The sequence below is a fragment of the Haematobia irritans genome, chromosome 2 (genome assembly GCF_050003625.1).
Source record: "Haematobia irritans isolate KBUSLIRL chromosome 2, ASM5000362v1, whole genome shotgun sequence".
Lineage (NCBI taxonomy): Eukaryota > Metazoa > Arthropoda > Insecta > Diptera > Muscidae > Haematobia > Haematobia irritans.
The window spans coordinates 118,456,545-118,480,274 of record NC_134398.1 but is presented as its reverse complement, the minus strand read 5'-3'; the positions used below and the strand labels follow the sequence as shown (position 1 = coordinate 118,480,274).

General features: G+C 34.2%; 1 protein-coding gene across 1 annotated transcript; it reads left to right on the top strand.

Annotated features, from left to right (window-relative positions):
- Nucleotides 1-15,156: 15,156 nt before the first annotated feature.
- Nucleotides 15,157-20,899, top strand: LOC142223890 (uncharacterized). The gene is made up of 5 exons (XM_075293723.1): nt 15,157-15,272; nt 15,456-15,643; nt 19,959-20,207; nt 20,282-20,438; nt 20,508-20,899. The coding sequence occupies exons 1-5, from the start codon at nt 15,184-15,186 to the stop codon at nt 20,773-20,775; spliced, it is 951 nt and encodes a 316-aa protein (XP_075149838.1). The 5' UTR covers nt 15,157-15,183; the 3' UTR covers nt 20,776-20,899.
- The last annotated feature ends 2,831 nt before the right edge of the window (nt 20,900-23,730 follow it).

The window sequence follows — 23,730 nt, the reverse complement described above, 5'->3', positions numbered from 1 at the left end:
GAAAACATTAAACATGCAACCGAAGCTGCCTCAGTGCACGTGAAATTCCACCTGTTTTCTTCACTATCGGTGTTGGAAGGGGATATGTGGGTGTAGTTTATGAAAATCACAGGAAATATATGCACGTGCGATCCATCACAGTGTCCCGACACAGTATTGTTCTATGATGCAATATGGAGGAACGGTGCACTATTATACATCGAAGAAAAAGTTAAACCAAGCATAAAAGGAAATGAAGGTTATTTTAGAAATGGTAAACTAAAATATTTTGCTATTTTAAATGTAATACAAATACATTAATATCTTTGCTTAAGTTTTATTTTATGAAAACTTCATATTTTAAAGGACTAATTGGTGTTAAAAAGCAAAAGTTACTCATCGTAGAAACTGATGAACACAGTTAAGTAAAAATCGTTCGTTCGTTTTTCGAACATAGTAAAATTGTGTTCTTAATATTTATAAAACCTTTTTCCTCATTTTTAGGTCCTTGCCAGTAAAGTAAGCAACATCTCAATAAGGAAAATTTACTCACATGTGCCAAAATTTAACTAAATTCAATTCAGTCTTTGAATTAAAATAAATTTAAAGTTAGCCAGCAATTAAAAGATGGACATGGTACACGTGGAGAAGAAACATGATTGTCACAATTATATTCGAAGAGCAAAATAATATGATAGGAGCTATTTTTGCGGCGACCATGTAACATTTTCATCTGCAACCATGTTGGCTCAGTGAACATGGTTCTAAGAAAAATAACATTGTCCGCATCTAAAATAAAAAGAATTTTATTGGAATCAAAATACAATGGTCACGATCTAAAATGTTATGGTATTCGTCAAAATGGTCACTATCTAAAATGTTTTGATCTTTATGAAAAAAAAAGAACTTTTTCGTCGTCGAAAAAAGGACGCCACTTGAGAAAAGAATACACAAAATTAACTTTATTTATTTTTATTTATTTATAAACTAATAATTTGTTGTGCAAGCAATATTTTTACACACTATTTTGATTCAATTTCAATAATAAGTAATAATTCCATATTTATTTCGTGCGCATCAAATGTACAAACGCAGACATCATGTAACTGCAAATAAAAATAAATGATACCATATAGCAAAATGCAGAACAAAAAGCAGGTAAATTTTTTCAATTACACTTCTCTTTTTTGTGTTCACATAAAACCACGTGCCACTTCTGAATAAATAAATTAAAACAAAACACAATAATTCCGTATTCACCGTCCATTCCAAGCAACAATAAAAACACGACTGACGCGCAAAATGGAAATCGTGTGTACCTGTTCAATGTTTTTATAAAATTCTTTTCGCTGCAAAAAAGTTGAAATATTAAATGGTCACGAAAAAAATGTACATAGCTTTTATGACCATGTAATGATTCTAGACATGTCTATACGTAACCCATAAAAATACTCTTTCTCTGCAAAAAAGTAAAAAAAATTAATGATCAGGTACATGATTATCCCAACCATTTAATGGTCTCAAATTCTATCATTTTAATAATAGAACATGTTTGCGGCATTTGAGAACCATTTAAATGCTTATTGCCAACATATATTCTTCTCCGCTCGAAAATTATTTTGTAGTAAAAGGCAGGGCTGTGGAGTCGGAGCCGGAGTCGTAGAAATTTTGCTCGACTCCGGCGAAACAAAATTTGAAAAACACAAATTAAATTCCATTAGGGCTTTTAATCGAACAACGAAAAACGAAGTACTGGATTTCAGGCCATTCAAAGTGTATTTATATGGGTGAAATTTCACGATGATATAAAAAGTAGGGTTTACTAGAATATGGACTGAATTGATCAATTGTATTGTCCATTTTTAATATATTAAACAATCGATTTTTGACCCTGTATATACTCTTGATAAAGGTACAATTTTAAGACAATGTAGCAGTAGAACCGAACGCTCTTTTTTTTTTGGCAGACATGTCGAGTTCGAAGATGGTCAATCCGGACAATAGATGTATACACGTGAGTAATATTTTACTCACGCACACTCACGCAGGAAAAATCTTACTAACGCACACTCATGCACGATATTATTTGGTAGGATTCACGCTCACGCACGAAAATGTTGTGACTCCCGTAAAATAATTTTTTGAGTAATTTACCTTAGGGATGTGTCTCAAAACATGAGCATAATAAAAATCGAGAGCGTTATAAAACTCTTTACATCCCAGGTATCACTAAAATTATAAATGAATTCAACTCGTAAGCGTGCATTTTTCCCAAATTCGTTACTCACGCACACTATCGAAGAAATTAATGTCGAGACTCATGCACGACATTTGGTTTGTTAATCACGCTCACGCACATTCACGCTGTTGCCATCAGCGTGACTCACGCGTGAGTTACGACAATTTTGTGTCACGTGCACATCTCTACCGGCACAATGTTGTGATATAGCACTCAAATTCATTCGAAATCGAGTGACTGCCTTTCTTTCGAATGGGTTTTCATTCGATATACAGGAACAGGGCATTAGAGTTATTTGATTTCCATAAATAAATGCAGAAATTTTCCGTCGGCCTAGATTTGTATATGGAGATAATTGCTTGAGAAATCTCCATATACATTCGATGTCCTTGGAAACTGTGATTTTAAATTAAACCTCTGCCAACGTGCCATCTGAGCCGATCTTTTGGGAGAAAATTTGTTTCATCAAAGCCACTCGAAATTCTTTGCATTAAATTAATTTTGGTGGCGTGTATTCTTGCATGCAGAGAGATTTCATCTGTTATAGTCGCACTTCAAATCACGACGTAATTTAAATTAATGGCATCTAATGTCCATAACTGATGGACCATTTATAAATCGATGTCTCACCATTTTACTTCTATAGAAACAATATTCGTAACTGTCCAGCTATACCTGTCATCTGCTGTATGGTAGTGGTTATTTAAAATTCCGTCTGTCGTAATTTATGGCAGTTTATGTTTGTTTTGTATATCCGAAACATTATATTTTTTAACATTTATATTTTCTGTCTGATTAGCCCGACATTTTGATGTTTGTGTTTTTTTTTTTCTTTTTTATATAGATTTATTTTTTATAAAATGCCTATATAGACCAATACCAGGATTTTACTTCTTAAACTTCTGGAAGCCTAATTATTTTTTGAAATTTTGTGTTTTTATAAATTCATATTCTGGAGATTGTTGTTATCTAAAGGGTGATACGGTCAAAATTTGGTCAAGGGAAAACGCGTGTAAATCGGTGAATTCGTTTATTTAAAAAATCAAATTAAATTTCTTTTTCAAGTTCAATTAGTATAAAATTCAGGAAAAATATTCAGTTAGGCTTTCGCTTTTCCAAATGCGAATTGCCGGGCCTCATGCTTGACACCTGCCATCAGATTTTGTACAGCCACCTTGTCCACCTTCTTCGCCGCAGAAAGCCAGTTTGCCTTGAACTGCTGCTCGTCCTTAGCAGTTTTTTGGTCTTGGGCGGAGCTCTGGCGTGTTGGGAGGGTTCTTGTCCTTGGGAACCACCTGCACGTTGTTAGCGGCGTACCACTCCATGGCCTTTTTACCGTAATGGCAAGATGTAAAATCCGGCCAAAACAGTACGGAACAACCGTGTTTCTTCAGGAAAGGCAGCAGACGTTTATTCAAACACTCTTTCACGTAAATTTCTTGGTTGACAGTCCCGGAAACTATGAAAATGCTGCTTTTCAAGCCACAGGTACAGATGGCTTGCCAAACCAGATATTTCTTTGCGAACTTTGACAGTTTTATGTGCTTGAAAATATCTGCTACCTTCCCCCTTATTTTTGTCGTATAAAACTCCTGTCCCGGAAGCTGCTTGTAGTCGACTTTGACGTAGGTTTCGTCGTCCATTACCACGCAGTCAAACTTCGTCAGCATCGTCGTGTACAGCCTCCGAGATCGCGCTTTGGCCATCGTATTTTGTTTATCATCGCGATTTGGAGTCACTACCAGCTTATTTGCGGCATCTCGGAGAGAGAGGTTAGGGTTTCGCTTGAAACTACCGGCAACTCTCTCTGTCGTCTCAGCGGCTTCCGCTTTTCGATTTCCCCCCCGATCCAGACTTCCTGGCTGTCGACAAACGTTCCCCAAACACTTTAATTACATTTGTAACGGTTGATTTGGCAACTTTTAGCGATTTTGCCAGCTTTGCGTGCGAGTAGCTCAGATTTTCGCGATGCGCGAGCAAAATTTTGATACGCTGCTCTTCTTGCTTGGACGGCATTTTGACTGAAGAGTGAATTCCAAAATCAAAATAGGAGCAACATTCTACACACATACACACCTTCAAACTGAGGGGTGTTCAGGTTTTTTAAATGCAAAATTGAAAGAAATACGTCAAGTTTATATTGACCAAATTTTGACCGTATCACCCTTTACCCATATTTTGATGTGATACTGGTCTAACATTAAAATGTAGAGTTCTTTACATCCCTAAAATTCTGAGATTTGTCGTCGAGTCGTATCAAAAATTAGAATTCTTTTGGACATATAAACACATATTGCAAAATATAATATTTATTTCGGTCTATTTTTGGAACACTACATCTTAAAATTACAATTGGAATATTGTTAAAATTAGATTTATGTACACCAACTGGAGTCGACTCCGGAGTCGGAGTCGAGGCTAAAAAGAAATGCTGGAGTCGGAGCCGGAGTCGAGCACAATTGACTCGACTCCACAGCCCTGGTAAAAGGTACAAATTTAAAGATATAATGAACTATTTTGTGAGAAATACGAATTTAGTAAATCTTTATGCTTAATTTGTGTATAATTATAAAACCTTCACGTGTTTTAATATCTACACATTAATTCCAAAATTCTTGGATCAACACAGATCCATTCTAATCTCATTTTGCATAACTGTAACATCGCAAATGAATGCCTTAATGTAAACAAAAGGTATTCAATTTGTATTCAAATTGTTATACATTCCTCCTTCATTTACATATGTATGTTCCTTCATCTACTCCTTCATTCACATACGGATTGATGATACTTGAAGAACTGTAAAAGTTATGCAGCCCCCCCTATATTGGCCTTTTTGCTGTCAACTTGTGATTTTTTTATTTTGGTTTCTTGGCAGCAGTATTGGCCTAGCTTACAATCGGCTTGGGAAAGGGAATCACGCAACAATCTTGTGAACATGGAATGGCTTATAACCATGTCTACAATTGTTGGTTAATATAAAATAACAACAAGTCCTTGTTCATAGTGTTTTTGTATTTTGATGGGATTTTATTGTTTGTCGTTTGCCCATGAAACAACAAAATTACGACAGTTATGGATATCAAAACTCACTGGAAACAAGAAAAAGGATTGAATTCACATTAAATAAACACACAACTGAGCCTCATATCAATCACAGTGGAGCAAATTAATGCAATTGCACTAAAGGAAGAGAAGGGATTAAGAGCTATCAAATTTTGGTAGCATCTGAGGTGTTGGTTGTGGCTCAACACAACGTTTTGATTATAAATTGTTTCAATGCTGATTGTTTAAGCTTTCTTTTATCCCATCCTGTTGTCGAAGGTCTATTCCGAACAGAAAATTTGTTTTTCATATGTTTCAATGTAAAGAACATGTGTTTGTTTGGGCCATCACATGTTCTTAAATATAATATGTGTGGAAGCAAACATATATTAGTTTAAAAGTTTCGTGTAAAGTCAAAAAAAAATAAAATATGAATTTGTACATTTTTATAAATGTATGGACTTTTCCATAAAATAGATGTACGTTTACATAATATATTTTTTTCGTAAATACTTCTTCATTCATAAAGTTCATGAAACATAATATATACGAAAATAATGGTACACTGGAGAAAATATTGTCCTAATATTGAAGATTATGCAACTTAAATTTTAGGAATCGAAATTTACCCAAAGTTAATGACAAAATTCTTTAAAATAATGACATTTTAATTAAATGAAAGTTTATAATCCTTGCTTCAAAAATGTTGTTCATTAAATTTAGGACACAAATCTTGAAGTTTTCCGTCTATCTGCTGAAGTTGTAGATCTTTGAAGTAAGGCAAATTTTTCTTAAAATAAAGAAAAACATTTTTATTTTAAAGAAATCGTCTTTAACTAACCTGACATATTGCATTTTTAAATTTAAGATAAAATCGCTTCAAATATAGGCTAAGACTTATTTTAAGGGTTTAAAGTTTTTTTTTTTTAACCTTAGGAAAACTGTTTTTACTTTGAAGTACCTGTCATAATTTGGATTTTAAATTGGAATTTGTTTATCCATAAATACCTTTATTAATATATAGCGAAAAGAGGATAAATATTCGATGAATGAGATCTGTATATAATTTTAATTTTATTTATCCTAGATTTAAAGCCAGGGAGGCCCGTCAAAGATGTCTTTATTTTAAAGAAGCCGCATCTTTGGTTCGGAATCAATACCAAAATCCTTAAGGGAAGATCAAAATCTTTGGATCCAAGTAACCTTTTGTTTGAGTGTATATATGTTTAGTGATGACAGAGAGTGGGGCGAGGACACGGTTTTGTACAGGACAATTTTTATACCCTCCACCATAGGATGGGGGTATATTAACTTTGTCATTCCGTTTGTAACACATCGAAATATTGCTCTAAGGCCCCATAAAGTATATATATCCTGGGTCGTGGTGAAATTCTGAGTCGATCTGAGCATGTCCGTCCGTCCGTTCGTCCGTCTGTTGAAATCACGCTAACTTCCGAACGAAACATGCTATTGACTTGAAACTTGGCACAAGTAGTTGTTATTGATGTAGGTCGGATGGTATTGCAAATGTGCCTTATCGGTCCACGTTTACGTATAGCTCCCATATAAACGGACCCCCAAATTTGGCTTGCGAGGCCTCTAAGAGAAGCGAATTTCATCCGATCCGGCTGAAATTTGCTACATGATGTTAGTATATGGTCTCTAACAACCATGCAAAAATTGGTCCTCATGGGTCAATAATTATATATAGCCCCCATATAAACCGATCCCCCGATTTGGCTTGCAGAGCCTCTAAGAGCAACAATTTTCATCCGATCCGGCTGAAATTTGGTACATGGTGTTAGTATATGGTCTCTAACAACCATGCAAAAATTGGTTTACATCGGTCCATAATTATATATAGCCCCCATATAAACCGATCCCCCGATTTGGCTTGCGGAGCCTCTAAGAGAAGCAAATTTCATCCGAACCGGCTGAAATTTGGTACATGGTGTTAGTATATGGCCTCTAACAACCATGCAAAAGTTGGTCCATATCGGTCCATAATTATATATAGCCCCCATATAAACCGATCACCAGATTTGACCTCCGGAGCCTCTTGGAAGACCAAAATTCATCTGATTCAGTTGAAATTTGGTACGTGATGTTAATATATGGCCTCAAGCATCTATGCAAAAATTGGTCGATATCGGTCCATAATTATATATAGGCCCCATATAAACCGATCCCCAGATTTGACCTCCGGAGCACCTTGGAAGAGCAAAATTCTTCCCATTCGGTTGAAATTTGGTACGTGATGTTAGTATAGGGTATCCAACAACCATGCAGGAATTGGTTCCTACCAGTCCATAATAATATATAGCTCCCATATAAACCGATCCCGAGATTTGTCCTCCGGTGCCTTTTGGAGAAGCAAAATTCATCCGATCTGGATGAAATTTGGTACGTGGTGGTAGTATATGTTATTTAACAACCACACGCTCACAAAAAATCGCTTCTGTAACATATACTCCCAAACATATTTTGCTTCAAGCATATACATTTTTGGGTATTGCCCAAACATTTATATGTTTGATCTCTTCCAATATATAATATGTTTGAAAGCATATTGGTCTAAACAATATATGTTTGGGTAGTCTAAGTTCCAAACATTTTGTATTTTTGCATCCAAATTCAATAATGTTGTCTTCCAAAAAACAATATGTTATTATATGAACATATAATATGTTTGGAAGCATTTTGCACCCAAAATTATTATATGCTTAAAAAAAATTCTCAAAATTTTATTTATTTATTTATATATTTACAATCATAATGAATTATGAAAATAAACAGGTAATATAGGTGCTAACAACATAGGTTTTCGACCTGAATGCTCAAAATTTTGTTTCTGCCCAATTGTATATTCCCCCACATCTTTCTCACTTCCACGAGATTTTTTAGTTCTTAGCACCTTTTTCTGTAATACAAACATTGTAGAAGAAATTATTCAATTGTATGATTTTTTTTATTTTAATTTTACCTTTTGCCGGACGGGGATTCGAACAGCGGACCACACAGTTTGTAAGGATCAAAGAAGTAGCTGATCAATTGCCCAAGGAAAAATAAAATGTTAATTTTGTAATAACAAGCAACAACCACCAACTTAATTCAATATCGCTCCCTGTTAAATAGCGCTCCAAGCTACTAAACACATATATGTTTATAGGCTATTTCTAAATTAATATATGTTTGCATCCAAGCATATTATATTTACAAACATTTTATGTCCCAAACATAATATGTTCTAACATATTAACATATATGTCCCAAACATGTTATGCTATTTTATGAACATTATATGCTTGCACTCAAAAATATTGTGTTTAAAAATTTGTGTTCCAAACATATAATGTTTATAGCCAAACATATGAGAAACAGTCTTTTTCATCCGTGCATGTGAGTTGAAATTTGTGGATGACAGTCTTTCGTAGAAGTTTCTACGCAATCCATGGTGGAGGGTACATAAGATTCGGCCTGGCCGAACTTACGGCCGTATATACTTGTTTTTAAATATAGATATTTTAATATAATGAAAGTTCACAATCTTTGCTTTAAACCCGCTTTTTTGAAATTTAGAAAACGATACTTTGAAATTCACGTCCCTCCTCTAAGGCCGTAAGTATTTAAGTAAATTTAATTAAAGTAAAGAAAAACACTTGTCATTTAACTCTGGAAAGTCATACTTATTTTCATTTTGACTATGCCCTATTTTAAGACGCCATAATTTGCATCGTGAGCAATAATGAGAACCAAAATAGAGTTTATTTTCTGATTCAATTTGTTTTTAATTAGTATAAAACAAAAATTCATAAAATGGTTGAATTAGTGTAACTTAAATTTATCATTTCCCCATCGACTAAGAATTTTAGATGGAAAGTGATATTACGCGTCCTCATTTTGACGAAGGATGGTTAGGTTATTCAGTCCATTGTGATACCACATTAATTAAAAGTACTTATTACGAGTACATTCACAGAAAAGGATACCACCAACATTTTTCCAATTAAAATTTTACAATATATTCAATTAAAAATTTAATTGATTCAACAAATTTTTAATTGAAAGAAAATTCAATAATAAAAATTAATTGAATCAATTAATTTTTTAAGTGGAACAATTCATTTTTCAATTGACTTTGGTGAATGATACTATCATTTCTGTAATTCAACACATTTCAATTGAAAATTAAATGGATCAATTAATTTCGTGATTGAAGAAAAAATATTTTTTCTATGTATAAGCACTTCTAGTTTATACCGTTGAACCCACCCGATTATTTTCTTCTTTTGTACCAACCTGATTGTTCCAAAACCATTAGCAGACTGCTTAAATTAAGGTTTTTCAGGCCGCCTCTAATCTAAAGCTATGTGCTCCTAAAATTCTCTTACTCCTTACACAAAATCCAGGACACTCACACAAGAGGTGTTTAATTGATTCGTTTTCCTCCGTATCGTGACAGCTCATACAGTAATTACTACTGTATGACTTCCCTTCACTTGTATACTTCACGCCAATACTCCCAAAGAAAAGTTTCAAGTTTCAAATTCTTATTTTTAGCCTGAATTCGTACTTAACATTTTAAGTACGTAAATACTAAGTTATACTCATATTAAGTACAGAATGTGCTTATTTGTGCAATTCAAGTACTTAAAGTTTGATTTAAGCTTGTTTTGAGTTAAAACAAGAAAATTGCCCCATTTTTTTGTCGGCTGATTAAATATTCAATGTTAACGATACAAAATCAAGAAAACGAAGCAAGACAAATTTATACGGTAAAATTCAGTAACAAGTTGGCTGATAAGTCCCCGGTCTGACACATAGATGGCGTCGCTAGTATTAAATGCATATTATTTTTATATAGTACCAACCTTCAAATGATTCGTGTCGAAATTTGACATCTGTAAGTCAATTAGTTTGTGATATAGAGCGTCTTTTGTGAAGCAACTTTTGTTATTGTGAAAAAATGGAAAAAAAGGAATTTCGTGATCAAATACTGTTTTCTGAAGGGAAAAAATACGGTGGAAGTAAAAACTTGGCTTGATAATGAGTTTCCGGACTCTGCCCCAGGGAAATCAACAATAATTGATTGGTATGCAAAATTCAAGCGTGGTGAAATGAGCACGGAGGACGGTGAACGCAGTGGACGCCCGAAAGAGGTGGTTACCGACGAAAACATCAAAAAGTCCACACAAAAAAATTCACACATTTTGAATGACCGTAAAACGAAGTTGATCGAGATAGCAGAGGCCTTGAAGATATCAAGGAACGTGTTGGTCATATCATTCATCAATATTTGGATATGCGGAAACTCTGTGCAAAATGGGTGCCTCGCGAGCTCACATTTGACCAAAAACAACAACGTGTTAATGATTCTGAGCGGTGTTTGCAGCTGTTAACTCTTAATACACCCGAGTTTTTCCGTCGATATGTGTCAACGGATGAATCATGGCTCCATCACTACACTCCTGAGTCCAATCGACAGTCGGCTGAGTGGACTCAAAAGTCCGCTGGCAAAGTAATGGCCTCTGTTTTTTGGGATGCGCATGGAATAATTTTTATCGATTATCTTGAGAAGGGAAAAACCATCAACAGTGACTATTATATGGCGTTATTGGAGCGTTTGAAGGTCGAAATCGCGGCAAAACGGCCCCATATGAAGAAGAAAAAAGTGTCGTTCCACCAAGACAACGCACCGTGCCACAAGTCATTGAGAACGATGGCAAAAATTCACGAATTGGGCTTCGAATTGCTTCCCCACCCACCGTATTCTCCAGATCTGCCCTTTATACTTTAATCAATTACAAATATTATAAATATATTTAACTACTTTTTCGCCTAGGTGTATTATTTGTCTATGCATTTTCATATTTCACGTATTTTTCTTTTCATTATAAATGTTATATCGATATGAAAAAGAATAATAAAAATATTTTAAAAATATGTGAACCTATTTTTATTTTATGGGAACTAAGCGCATTGAGATAAAAACAAGTAAAAATTACACTAAACCCAATCGCATATAAAATAATATCGAATACGGTTCGGGATTAAATCAAGAACTCATCGTTCTTGAAACAAGCATGTTAGTATTATATTTATAAGAATAAAAGAGATATATTTATAAGAATAAAAAAGATTGATCCAAGCCTTGATTCCGTTTAAAACGTGTTTCTTTTGGCTCATGATAAGCGCTAATTGATTTTAATATAGGCTTAAATGCGGATTGAATAAAGTAAAGATTAGGATTAAATAGAGCTTCACGAGGCTTGAATCAAGCACTTCCCGTACTTAAAGGAAGCACAAACGCGATTGAAAATTTCTAAAATTAAGAAATCTGTACTTAATATTTTCGGGATTAAATTAAGAATTTTCTTCTTGGATTTAGAAAATCCGTACTTACCGTACTTTTGACACCGCTACGGCTTGAATCAAGTAAACTTTTCCCTATTATTTTTTTGGGTGTAGTTTTTGCAAACTCGCCTATCAGCCAATGACCCGTTATAGCAGATATTAGGAGTTATATCGGACGTCCTGAGAACACTAGCCTATCTAGTGTGCGGTTGAAGAAGAAGTGATGAAGGCGTGATCGTTAAAATCACTGCGATACAGAATCTTGACTTTGGCTTAGACTTATTTGAGAATTTTCATCTTTGGTTTAAAGTTTTTTTAACTAAGAAAATTTTGTTTAATATGAATCTTTTTAACTAACATTTATTTTTCCATTAATATCTTTCTTAATATATCGCAAAACGAGAATGAAAAAAAGATATGTATCCTAATTTTAATTCCATACCAAAATCCTTAAGGGAAGGTCTAAATCTTAGGGTCCAACTAAACTTGTTTTGAGTGTACACGCCGCTTCAAACATGTTTCAAGAGTAAAATGTTATTTTTGGATGGGGCATTGCCGTCGATGATGACGTATTACTGGGGTAACTGTATGATTTCTTTGCTTAGGATTGAGGTACTGCTATCACTTTTCATCAGTAATAACAATGCCATGTAAAAACCCTTGCCTTTGGAGCAACTTTCCGTCCGTGGAAAAATCGCCTTTCTACGTTTCTCCGCTTCAACTCATACGGTACTTCGAAGCACTTTTTCCAAAGTTATGCAGTAAAATAAAGATTCCCGCAAATGCTGTTTTATGGTCACGAATCTTTACATATTGAGAGCAAACAAAACTATTTTGTTTACACTTCGGGCAAATGATAAATAAACCTATGAAATGAGTTTATAAATAACATGAATGTAGTCTCAGTTTTGCTTGATGGGTATATCCCGAATTACGGCATCTGTTGGCAATCCCGCATTTGCCAATTTACGCTCCCAATATATTCTAGAAAACTTGGTTTTATCGCACATATCTATCTTTTTAGGACTCCTGTTATTGTGAGATAAACCTTCACTGAAAAAAAAATTTACTCGGATCCAAAGATTTTGACCTTCCAATAAGGTTTTTGGTATTGATTCCGAGCCAAAGATGCGGCTTCTTTAAATTAAAGATATTTTTGAGTGACTTATCTGGTTTCAAATCTAGGATCAATAAAATTAAAATTAGGGTACAGATCTCATTTATCGAATTTTCATTTTCTGTTCGCGGTATGTTAATAAAGCTATTCGCGTACAAACAAATGACAGTTTAAAACTCCAAATTATAACGAATACTTCAAAGTAAAAAATGTTTTCTTAATTCCAAAAAGACTTTAAACCAAAGATGCTAAATCCTCATAACATGTCTTAGCCTATATTTGAAGCGTTGTTATCTTAAATGTAAAGATTTAATATTTCACTTAATTTAGGGACGATTTCTTTAAATCAAAAATGTGTTTATTTACTTTAAGGAAATTTTCCATACTTCGAATTTAACGGAGGGACGCAAATTTACAAAACTTGTGTCCTAAATTTAATGAAAAAATTTTTGAAGCAAAGATTATAAACTTTATTTTAATTATACCCTCCACCATAGGATGGGGGGTATATTAACTTTGTCATTCCGTTTGTAACACATCGAAATATTGCTCTAAGACCCCATAAAGTATATATATTCTGGGTCGTGGTGAAATTCTGAGTCGATCTGAGCATGTCCGTCCGTCCGTCTGTTGAAATCACGCTAACTTCCGAACGAAACGAGCTATCGACTTGAAACTTGGCACAAGTAGTTTTCATTGATGTAGGTCGGATGGTATTGCAAATGGGCCATATCGGTCCACTTTTACGTATAGCCCTCATACAAACGGAACCCCAAATTTGGCTTGCAGACCCTCTAAGAGAAGCAAATTTCATCCGATCCGGCTGAAATTTGGTACATGGTGTTAGTATATCGTCTCTAACAACCATGCAAAAATTGGTCCACATCGGTCCATAATTATATATAGCCCCCATATAAACCGATCCCCCGATTTGGCTTTCGGAGCCTCTAAGAGAAGCAAATTTCATCCGATCCGGCTGAAATTTGGTACATGGTGTTAGTATATGGTCTCTAACAAGTATGCAAAAATTGGTCTACATCGGTCTATAATTATATATAGCCCCCATATAAAGCTATTCCCCGATTTGGCTTGGGGAGCCTCTAAGAGAAGCAAATTTCATCCGATCCGGCTGGAATTTGGTATATGGTGTTAGTATATGGTCTCTAACAACCATGCAAAAATTGGTCCACATCGGTCTATAATTATATATAGCCCCCATATAAACCGATCCCCCGATTTGGCTTTCGGAGCCTCTAAGAGAAGCAAATTTCATCCGATCCGGCTGAAATTTGGTACATGGTGTTAGTATATGGTCTCTAATGACCATGCAAAAATAATTATATATAGCCAATCCATAATTATATATAGCCCCCATATAAACCGATCCCGAGATTTGGTTTTGGAGCCTCTTGGAGGAGTAAATTTCCTCCGAGTCAGTTGAAATTTGGTACATTGTGCTAGTATATGGCCATGCCTAACTAGGTCCGTATCGGTGTATAGTTATATATAGCCCTCAGATAAATCGATCCCGAATCACACAAAAATTGGTCCATATCAAGTTCATAATTGTATATAGCCCCCATATAAGCGACCCCCATATATCAATTCTGGCTCCTTACGTACCGTGCAAAAGTCCATATCGATTCGTAATTATTTGTAGACTTACATACCTCTTTGTCTAATATATACCACGTGTGGACTAACTCACAATTTAGAAAACGATTTAAGATACCACAACCCAAGTAATTCGATTGTGTATAACAGTCTTTCGTAGAAGTTTCTACGCAATCCATGGTGGAGGGTACATAAGATTCGGCCTGGCCGAACTTACGGCCGTTTATACTTGTTAAAATTTCATTATTTTAAAGAAATTTGTCCTTAATACTTTGTAAATTGCGCGTCCTCAAATTTAGGTTGCGTAGTCTTTAATATCACGTACATATTTTTTCAGTGTTGGACTGATCAAAGATTTGATATATGTATCTTTGAGAACATACTACATGCAGAGAAGTAACATGATCACCTCCAAAATGTTTATTTTGGATAGGAAACTTGTAAACTGTTGGTCGCAACCATATTATTTTCTCGGAAATTATGAGTTTTAAGTTTGGCGAGAAAACAAAACATACGTGCGTTGCCGTCCCACTGTCTCCTCAATTCTACACCAAAAACATGCCTACTTTCTCACCCTGCAGGACTTATTGTTTTTACATGGTAGTAGAATTATGAAGTATTTTTGTCGTTGTTCCACTACTACTACTTTATATAACCAACCATCAATGTAGCCCATAAACATTAATAAGAATGGGTGAGGAATTGTAACATCCACAAAATGACTCTAATCGTACATAAAACAAATCAAAGGAATTATAATAAAAAGCTCCTAAAGACATAATTTGAGCAATCCTCGGTAATCGGATGTCAGTTGCATTTGAACAGTCACAGCGAAATGAACATCTGGAAGGGAAAAGTTCTAACCGATGTACCATTCGGTCACGTTTTGGTCTTTAGTGGGAAAATTAAGCCCAATCCAAACAAGTATGAGTGTGAAGTGAAAAAAGAAACAAGAAATGAATTTTAAATAAAAAATAAAAATCTGAAATAAACAACCTACAACAATAACAAAATACAAGTTAATTTAAATTTCGTATCAATGAAAAAAGGTTTTTCTGATCTGGTGAACGATTAAAATTTTGTGTTTTATTTATTTTTTATTCAAAGGATCTCCCTGGATTTAACGGATAATATAAATGCTAAAAATGAAAGTGAAACCGTCTATTTGAAACTCGAAGCTAATTTTCGAGAAAACCAAATAATTCGATCAATGTTTCAACCAGGCGAAGGTTGGCAACAGGAAGAAATTTCGAAAAATTGGAAAAGCGAAGGACCAAAAAATCCCTTAGTTCCAGGTATGGTTTTCCTCCAAGGACTTTCAAGCATTAAGTCGACAATAATATATAACTCTAGGAATAAGAACCAAACAAGTCGATCTTGTTCGGTTTGGATTGTTTATAAGGTGACTCTCGAAGTAGACACAAAAAGAACTACATCACATTGTCCATTATTTCAAAATTAAGCAAATCCTACAACATTACTGAATTTGGACCAGAATCAACGAATCTAAAGTTGATTTGTAGAATTTTAAGATTACTTTTTTTCACAAGGCAACTCTCAACTTTGCTATGCCTCCTCAGTTCATGGATCACTTCGTTGAAAAATATCATTACAAAAATGGAACACTCTTTGCTAGCGCTCATAGAATATTTTTACAATACAAAAGTGTTCAACAATTAACGTAAGGCTTCTATTAAGTTCGCATTACAGAGCCATTGTTCTTTAATAATTCAGTTAAAATTAAATAAAAATTCCGTTTTAAAGTTATAATAAAATTTGTAAAAAAAAATATTGTCAAACATGGTTATAACAAACTCGCAGGGACCGAGATTTTTAGCTCGTTATATCCGTACAGGGCGGCTGATATGAAATGCAACAAAGTAAATTGCTATATTTTTCGGAAATACAATTTTGGAATCAGTTTAGATCTGAAGTTGGTTGTACTCCATATCAGCCACCCCGTAGTTTGTTATAACCATAATTGTACTTTAATTAAAAGACAATTTTTTCTATCTTTTAGTTAATCTAATTCTATTTATTTGTTGTGTTGTTGAATTCGAATGTTCACAGAAACAATTCCGTAGTTAAACTAACGCTAAATTTAACTTATTTTTATTGTTAAAGTAGTAGTTATTTTTTTGTTTATTTATTTTAAGTATCTTTTATTTATTTTAAGTATCTCAAACATTATGTGAACAAAACGTGCACACAAAAAAATAATTCTCCCCTCCCAAAAGAAATTTTAGACAAACAAATATCGTTTTCCATTTGCTTTTCGCTGTAAGGAAGTTTATTTGGAAGAAAATTATATACTTTTTAAAAACAATTTCATACATACTAACTCAACAAAAATTATTTTCTTGCATCTTCCATCACATTTTGCTCACTTCCACATTTTGCCCTTTTTTGGTTCTTAGCACCTTTTTCTGTAATACAAACAATATGGAAGAAATTATTCGATTTTATAATTTTTTAAATTTTAAATTTCGTCTTTCATGGAGAATCGAACCGCGGACCATACATTTTATTGACAGACAATTATCGCCATAGCCATCAACGCAAACAGCCACACCGTTATATTTATATAGCATAGTTTTCGGCGCCCACGAATCTATAGAAGAAAATTTATTTAACAGAAACATACACTCATAGGAAAAAGTCTGCTAACAACAGCAGTCAACGTCTGCTGTTATATTTTTGTACTTCAGGGATTAATGAACAACAATTTATAAAATTTTTAGGTTATAAATTTTTCCCCAAAGCATATTTAAGAACCAAAAGTAGTTTTTGGTATATTTTTGCACTGTAATATACTTACAAGCTCCTAAATACGATCAGCAAACATTTTGTTAGCTGTTATGTCTCAATTCGAAAAATATTCAGATTTTTGGTCAAATACTATAGATATTCATAAAATATTGTTTTAATTATGTTAGGATAGCTTCTAAGTTGACATGTTTATTTGTTTTAGCCAAAATAAAACATGTTTTAGTGTAATCGAGCTTAAAAAATAGCAGGAAATGTTTGCTATTTCAGCAAACAGTGACTGCTGTCCCTTTTTCAGCAGACTTTTCTGCTGTTTTAGCAGACTTTTCTGCTGTCCCTACTAACAAATTTCTTTGGGTGTACATGTATTTGGCCACCGTGCATACCAAGAGTCGTGATTCCAATCAATGCTTCGACCGAACACCAAAAAGTTTTTTTTTTTTACCAAATATGTTCGGAAGATTCCGAAACGATGTCCGACATTACATAATACTTATTCAATTTTTATTATCTAACCTCAAAATCTGTCTTATCAAAGACTTAGTTAAAGTCAGAAAATAACAGCGCTTGATATAAACGAAATGGACTATGTTCTTGTTATTTTTTTTAATTGCAAAAATAATAATTTTTTTAACAAAAAAATTCTTTTTGGTGATAAAAGTTTGAATTTTTCCAAATAATTCAAAAAACTCTAACAAAACAACTACGTTTTCCAAACGTTTTTTATACCCTGCGCCACACTGTGGAACAGGGTATTATAAGTTAGTGCATATGTTTGCAACACCCAGAAGGAGACAAGATAGACACATGGTGTCTTTGGCAAAAATGCTCAGGATGGGCTCCTGAGTCGATATAGCCATGTCCGTCTGCCCGTGAACACATTTTTGTAATCAAAGTCTAGGTCGCAGTTTTAGTCCAATCGACTTCAAATTTGGCACAAGTATGTGTTTTGGCTCAGAATAGATACCTATTTATTTTGGAAGAAATCGGTTCAAATTTAGATATAGCTCCCATATATATCTTTCGCCCGATATGGACTTATATGGCCCCAGAAGCCAGATTTTTGGCCGAATTTGGTTGAAATTTTGCACTAGGAGTACAATTAGTAGTATAGTCAAGTGTGCAAAATTTGATTGAAATCGGTTCAGATTTAGATATTGCTCCCATATATGTCTTTCGCCCGATATGGACTAATATGGTCCTAAAAGCCAGAGTTGTGGTCCAATTTGGTTGAAATTTTGCACAGGGAGTAGATTTAGCATTGTAGCTATGCGTGCCAAATTTGATTGAAATCGATTCAGATTTAGATATAGCTCCCATATATATCTTTCGCCCGATATGCACTTATATGGATCCAGAAGCCAGAGTTTTATCCCGATTAGCTTGAAATTTTGCACAAGGAGTACTATTGGTAGTATAGTCATGTGTGCCAAATTTGATTGAAATCGGTTCAGATTTAGATATAGCTCCCATATATATGTTTTTCTGATTTCGACAAAAATGGTCAAAATACCAACATTTTCCTTGTTAAATCACTGCTTAGTCGAAAATGACTCTAATTTTCCTCAACTTCTAATACATATATATCGAGCGATAAATCATAAATAAACTTTTGCGAAGTTTCCTTAAAATTGCTTCAGATTTAAATGTTTCCCATATTTTTTTACTAAAATTGTGTTCCACCCTAGTGCATTAGCCAACTTAAATTTTGAGTCTATAGGTTTTGTAAAAGTCTATCAAATTCTGTCCAAATCGAGTGATATTTAAATGTATGTATTTGGGACAAAGCTTTATATAGCCCCTAACACATTTGACGGATGTGATATGGTATCGAAAATTTAGATCTACAAAGTGGTGCAGGGTATAATATAGTCGGCTCCGCCCGACTTTAGACTTTCCTTACTTGTTTTTTCTTTGTGTGTATGCGGCACAAAGAGCCCCTGCGATATTTAATCTCCAAAATGTCCCAGACGCAAAAGACCAAGGGATTGCGATCAGAAGATTTTGGTGGCCATTAACCGGCAGAAATGAAACGAGCAGCCTCCTTTTAAAGCCAGAATCCTATCGGAATGTATGTGGTCTGCGATCGAAATATATGTCAGCCTAGGACTTCAATTCTATTTTTTAGGACATTTTACCGATAATAATAATCGGCATTTATTTTGACCCAACAGTCGAAGAATACGAGCGGATAGTGCCGTCATGGACTATTCAGTCCATCGGTCGTTAGGGCGGTCCACACCACGACCATCGGCGGCGCTTGGGTTCTGGTGGCCAATCAAAGGCATACGTTTAAATAAAGCCGATCAATTGGTATGACGTCCCATCGAAGAAAACCAAATTCGGTAACTGGCCTCTTTCGTGCAAGCAAAACTTCTTTCCAACCAAGATAATTTCTTTAATCCAAGATAATTTCTCAATATGTGTTACATCCATTCTCGCGATATGTTCAGCACACGAGAAAGTTTTCTACCATTGCGTCGTGGATTTCGATCACATCTGGCTTACACATTTCGGATCATTTGAAACGTTTTTACGTCCACTCTTTGGACGCCAGTCACAAAAAAAGATTTATTTACATTTACATGCTGGAGGGCTCTAACGATATCCACTTGAGGTTTTCCAGCCAAATACGAGTATAAAGCAATCACACAATCATGCTTGAATTGAATAATGAATAACTTTATTTCTGAACGCAATAGATCATTTTGTATTGATGCACAATGGACTGAACGGTCCATGTGAACTTTTATGAACTATTTTCACTTATGCTAGTTATTACAGGAGTTCATTTATTGTGTAGTTCATCTATTATCCGCCACAATTTTTTCTATATATTTTCAGGGCAGACATTCACTTTTCGCATTGCTGTTCTCCAAAAATGTTTCGAAATCTATGTAAACGACAATATCTATGGGACATTTGAGTTTGTTAAGTTTCCCAAACAAATTCAATATGCCATGATTTACGGTGACTTTGAGAAGATAACACAGTTCCATCACCGCATGTTGTTCCCCCTGGTCTTCCCCAAGAGTCTTATATGCCCTGAGAAAATTGCATTCCAGAGCGATGTTCCGCGTAAATATGAAGCAGGTAAGTAAACCAAACCCTTTACAAAATCCGTCAAATAATTAAGAAAACAATAATTAATTATGTAACAATGATAGGAACTGTGGTTGCAATGGAGTGTATCGCCAAAGGACCCCCCACAACAGAGTTTTCCATTTGTTTCCAATGCAATGACACTGGTCGGGTGATCTTCAAATTCCATGTGAATTTCAATACCACCTCTGTGATACGAAGCTATCAGAGAGATGATTGCAGGTAATTCCATTGAAATCCAATTGCATGAATATGGAGAAATTAAAGCTTTTTTGAATTTTTCTCCCATAGCTATTGTGCTGATGATGAAGAAACCGAAGGTGAATTTCCCTTCCAGCGAGGTAAACTGTTCAAGATTGCCTTTGGTGTTGGCGATAAGGCGTTCATCATTGCCGTCAATGGTCAATACTTCACCTACTACAACTATCCGTATCGGTGTTTCTCCATATCCACACTAAAGTGTTTAACCAATCTGGTGGGAGATTTCCAAGTTCGCAGTATTGAATATCACTCCGATTCCCCACTATTGGCCCGAGTGGAAAAGCTGTCGATAATTTGAAAGTATCGACACTGTTACCAATCGTCGAGCATTTCTACCTAACACTGAATTGAAGGAATATTTGAGACTTTCTTGGCATTGTAGTAGAGCACTTGTTGGAAATAAAATTGTTATTTGAAGAAAATGGTGTACACTGATTTTATATTCGCCGGGTACACGGACGAAAAAGACTGTTTTTCATATGTTTGGGTGTAAAAATTATATGTTTGGAACTCAAACTTTTTAACACAATATTTTTAAGTGCAAGCATATAATGTTCATAAACTAGCATAACATGTTTGGAACATATATGTTAATATGTTAGAACATATTATGTTTGGGACATAAAATGTTTGTATAATATACTTAGATACAAAGATATTGTTGAATGCAGTTTTTGAATTCCACTTTAAATTAATATGAATTACAAATTAATAATAACCTACTGAACTTGAATTAATGAACTGAATTAGAATAAGTGTTACCCTGTATTAGATTAGAATGAAGTTTACCATATTATGAAAATTTAAATATTAGACTGTAATTCTCTCAGTAATAGATTAAGAAACAGTACACTGTTAGAAAAATATGTTTTTCATATGTTTCGATATAAACAAAATGTGTTTCGGGCACAATTTTTAAACACAATATATTTAAGTGCAAACATGTAATGTTCTCAAACTAACACTAAATGTTTGGAACACATATGTTAATATGTTAGAATATATTATGTTTGGGGCATGCATGTTTCATAAAAATTATATGTGTGAATGTAAACATATATAAATTTACAAATTTCGATTAAACATATATATGTTGTGATATTTTATTCAGAGAGCGAAAGAGAGAGAGAGAGAGTATAGAGAAAGAAATAGAGATAAAAACCAAGAGGGTTGACGAAAGATATCAAATTAACACAGCGAGAGAATCGAAAGAGAGCAATTTCTGTGAAACCGCTTATATGTTGTTTCGGAAACTGCTTTATGATAAGGCCAAAAATTTTATACGCTTAAGTCTAAATATTATTTAATTTAAGTCTAAATATTATTTAATTTGTGTATATTATAAAATTATTTATGTATGTTTATACTCGACCCCACGTTCTTCCTTTGTTAGAGTTTTTGAATTCCTTCCAAAATATCAAACTTTTATACCAAAACCAGTTTTTTATTACAAAATTGTTATTTTTGCAATAAAAAAATAATATTTTATCCAAAAGCTCAGTCCATTTCGTTTATATCAAGCACTGTTTCTGACTGTAAATCTTTAATAACCCACATTTCGAAGTTTCATTATAAAAATTTAATATAGTATAAATATAAATGCGTAAATTAAAAAAAAAAAACAATTGGTGTTTGGTCGGAGCAGGGATTGAACCCACGACCCTTTGCATGTACGGCAGACATGCTAACCACTGCTCCACGTTGCCAACACATGTATGTTTCTGTTAAATAATGTTATGTTTGCATGGGCTCGTGGGCGCTGCAAACTATGCTATATAAATGTAACTTATAACGATAATTGTCTTCTGGTGACTATAACAGCTACGTAGCTCAGTGGTAGTGTGTTGGCTTACAAACTGTATGGTCCTCGGTTCGATTCTCCGTCCAGGCGAAAGGTAAAATTTAAAAAATAATTTCTTCAACATTATTTGTATTACAGAAAAAGGTGCTAAGAACTAAAAAATTTCGTGGAAGTGAAAATTATGTTAGGGAATGAGCACAATCTTCTTTGGGGAAAATTCTTCCAAGCATTTAATATTTTTGGCTCAAAATGCTTCCAAAAATAGAATATGTTCACATAAAACAAACATATTAATGTTTCGGCAGTATCCAATAATATATGTGCTTCCTGCAAAATATGTTTGGAACATATATTAGAGAGGCGATTTTTTTTGAGGGTGTAGAGAAAACAGTATTTTATTCACTATGGCGACGGCCAATAATATTTGTTGTTTCAACCGAGGTATCCTGCGCGCTACTTCCGGCTCGATTTGCTTCTTCTGGATTCTACTGTCGCATAAACAAGATCTCTCTGCTCTCATATTACCAAATAAACTCCCGGTTTGAATTTCCTAACCACACTGAGAAAACAGTGAACCCACTAGGAAGAAAACTTTTGGTTAATTTTAAACAATTTTGAATATTTTTACAAAATTTTAACTAAACAGTATTACAAACGCTGGCATCACGCCGATATCACAAAAATAAGTAATAGCTTTCGACAAATTCAAGAAAATATTTTAGACATAAATAATTTTTGTTGTTGTCTTTTATTGCAGCTTAAAACCATACATTGACCAAACTACAAGTGTAGCTTAACCAACAGAGGAAAAGAATGTTTGTCAAATTTATTTGGGCAAAGCCCTATAGACTGCAAGATGGTTGGATGGACGCACGTTTCGGAATTACCACATTCCTCATCAGCATCCTCCACTTGCAGCAAAACTATCAACCAATTATCAGAATAAATTCAGGCAGTTTATTAAACCCAACAAAAACCACACTTGAACCCTCCGAAAAAAGGTTTTACATTGATAGCCGGCTTATGCCGAAATAAATTCGAAACAAACATATCTCTTTTCCTATGCCACTGTCAAATCATCGATTTCAAGTGTGGTTTTTGTTGGGTTTAATAAACTGCCTGAATTTATTCTGATAATTGGTTGATAGTTTTGCTGCAAGTGGAGGATGCTGATGAGGAATGTGGTAATTCCGAAACGTGCGTCCATCCAACCATCTTGCAGTCTATAGGGCTTTGCCCAAATAAATTTGACAAACATTCTTTTCCTCTGTTGGTTAAGCTACACTTGTAGTTTGGTCAATGTACACTCAAAAAAAAGTGAACTCTCTATTTCACTAAAGCCAATTTAACTTTATTTTAGTTTATGGGATTATTATATATAGAGAAAGTTTTCTTTATTCTAATAAATGTTTGCGTACGTTAGTTAAATGAACTAAAAAACGGGAAAAAATT

Bases quoted from the DNA above. Each gene is read 5' to 3' on its own strand.
- LOC142223890 (XM_075293723.1), top strand. From the start codon at position 15,184: ATGAACATCTGGAAGGGAAAAGTTCTAACCGATGTACCATTCGGTCAC. The intron at 15,273-15,455 runs GTATGAGTGTGA...TTTTATTCAAAG, and splicing joins ATTAAGCCCAATCCAAACAA to GATCTCCCTGGATTTAACGG. The intron at 20,208-20,281 runs GTAAGTAAACCA...TAACAATGATAG, and splicing joins TCCGCGTAAATATGAAGCAG to GAACTGTGGTTGCAATGGAG.